General features: G+C 49.3%; 1 protein-coding gene across 1 annotated transcript; it reads right to left on the bottom strand.

The window, feature by feature from the left end:
* Window positions 1–357: 357 nt before the first annotated feature.
* Window positions 358–810, bottom strand: LOC149816117 (uncharacterized). The gene has a single exon (XM_089988045.1). The coding sequence runs from the start codon at window positions 808–810 to the stop codon at window positions 358–360; it is 453 nt and encodes a 150-aa protein (XP_089844171.1).
* Between the last annotated feature and the right edge of the window lie 226 nt (window positions 811–1,036).

Genomic DNA, 1,036 nt, shown 5'->3' with positions numbered 1-1,036 from the left:
AAAAAAAATATATCAAATTTCAGAAATTACAAAATTGGTATCCTCCAATTCAACAATGATTGAGCATATTTTTTCAGAGAGAGAGAGAGAGAGAGTTTGTTCTTGTTCAATATTCCCGCCCCTCACGGAAGCAAAAGACAACGAATTACAGTTTCATCCATACGCCATATCATCTCGGCACAGAGAGAGAGAGAGTAAAGAAGAACCCTAGATTTTCTACCAGAACAAAGCGCACGAATTTATTGCCTTTAGCCCCACAGTCAACCTTCTTCCCTCACACCTCCACTGAATGAAAACGGGCATAAAAAACAAAGAGGAAAAAAGAAAGAGGGATCGAACATTACGAGCAAATCTTCGTCACTGGGCGAACGCCGGGAGGCAACTCCCAGAGCGTGCGAGGGCAGAGCGGCGGACCCTTACATTAGCCATCGGGCTGCTCGGAGCCGAGCCCACCGCCCTCTCATTCCCGAGGCTCCTCTTGAGGAGCTGCCTCATCGCCGTGATCAGGTGCTTCGTCGGGTCGGACGACCTGAAATTCTTGCAGAAGTTCATGTGCAGGTTCAGCGCTTCCTCCGTGCTGACCAAAAGTTTCGATCTACAGACCTCGTCCTTCACGGCCTCCGCGCAGAGCCCACAGATCCACCTCCCGTGGAACCTCTCCCTCACCATATCCACATACTCAGGGGTGCACTCCTCCTTCAACCCGCAGCAATCGCAAGCCGCGAGCATCAGCTCCGACGGGATGACGCCTTTTCCGGCAACGGAGACGGCACTCACATGAGATTCCGGTGCCGGCACGACAGAAGCCATTGGAGAAATCCGCTAGCGAATCGGTTGGATCCTACCCTTGGACAGCGGATCTAATCAATAAATAACTCAAATTCTTCGAAAAATGAGTTCGATTTAACAGTCGATCACTTCCAATCTTGTATCACAATTCACGAAAATTTGAGATTTTGATTACCTCCGGATCGATGATTCCTTTCTTCAAAGAAACGGATCCATCGCGCCTCTGATCTCCGCTGCCTCCAATTAG

Source organism: Nuphar pumila, chromosome 14, assembly GCF_984573655.1.
Source record: "Nuphar pumila chromosome 14, dmNupPumi1.hap1.1, whole genome shotgun sequence".
Lineage (NCBI taxonomy): Eukaryota > Viridiplantae > Streptophyta > Magnoliopsida > Nymphaeales > Nymphaeaceae > Nuphar > Nuphar pumila.
This window is presented reverse-complemented; position numbering and strand designations above follow the sequence as displayed.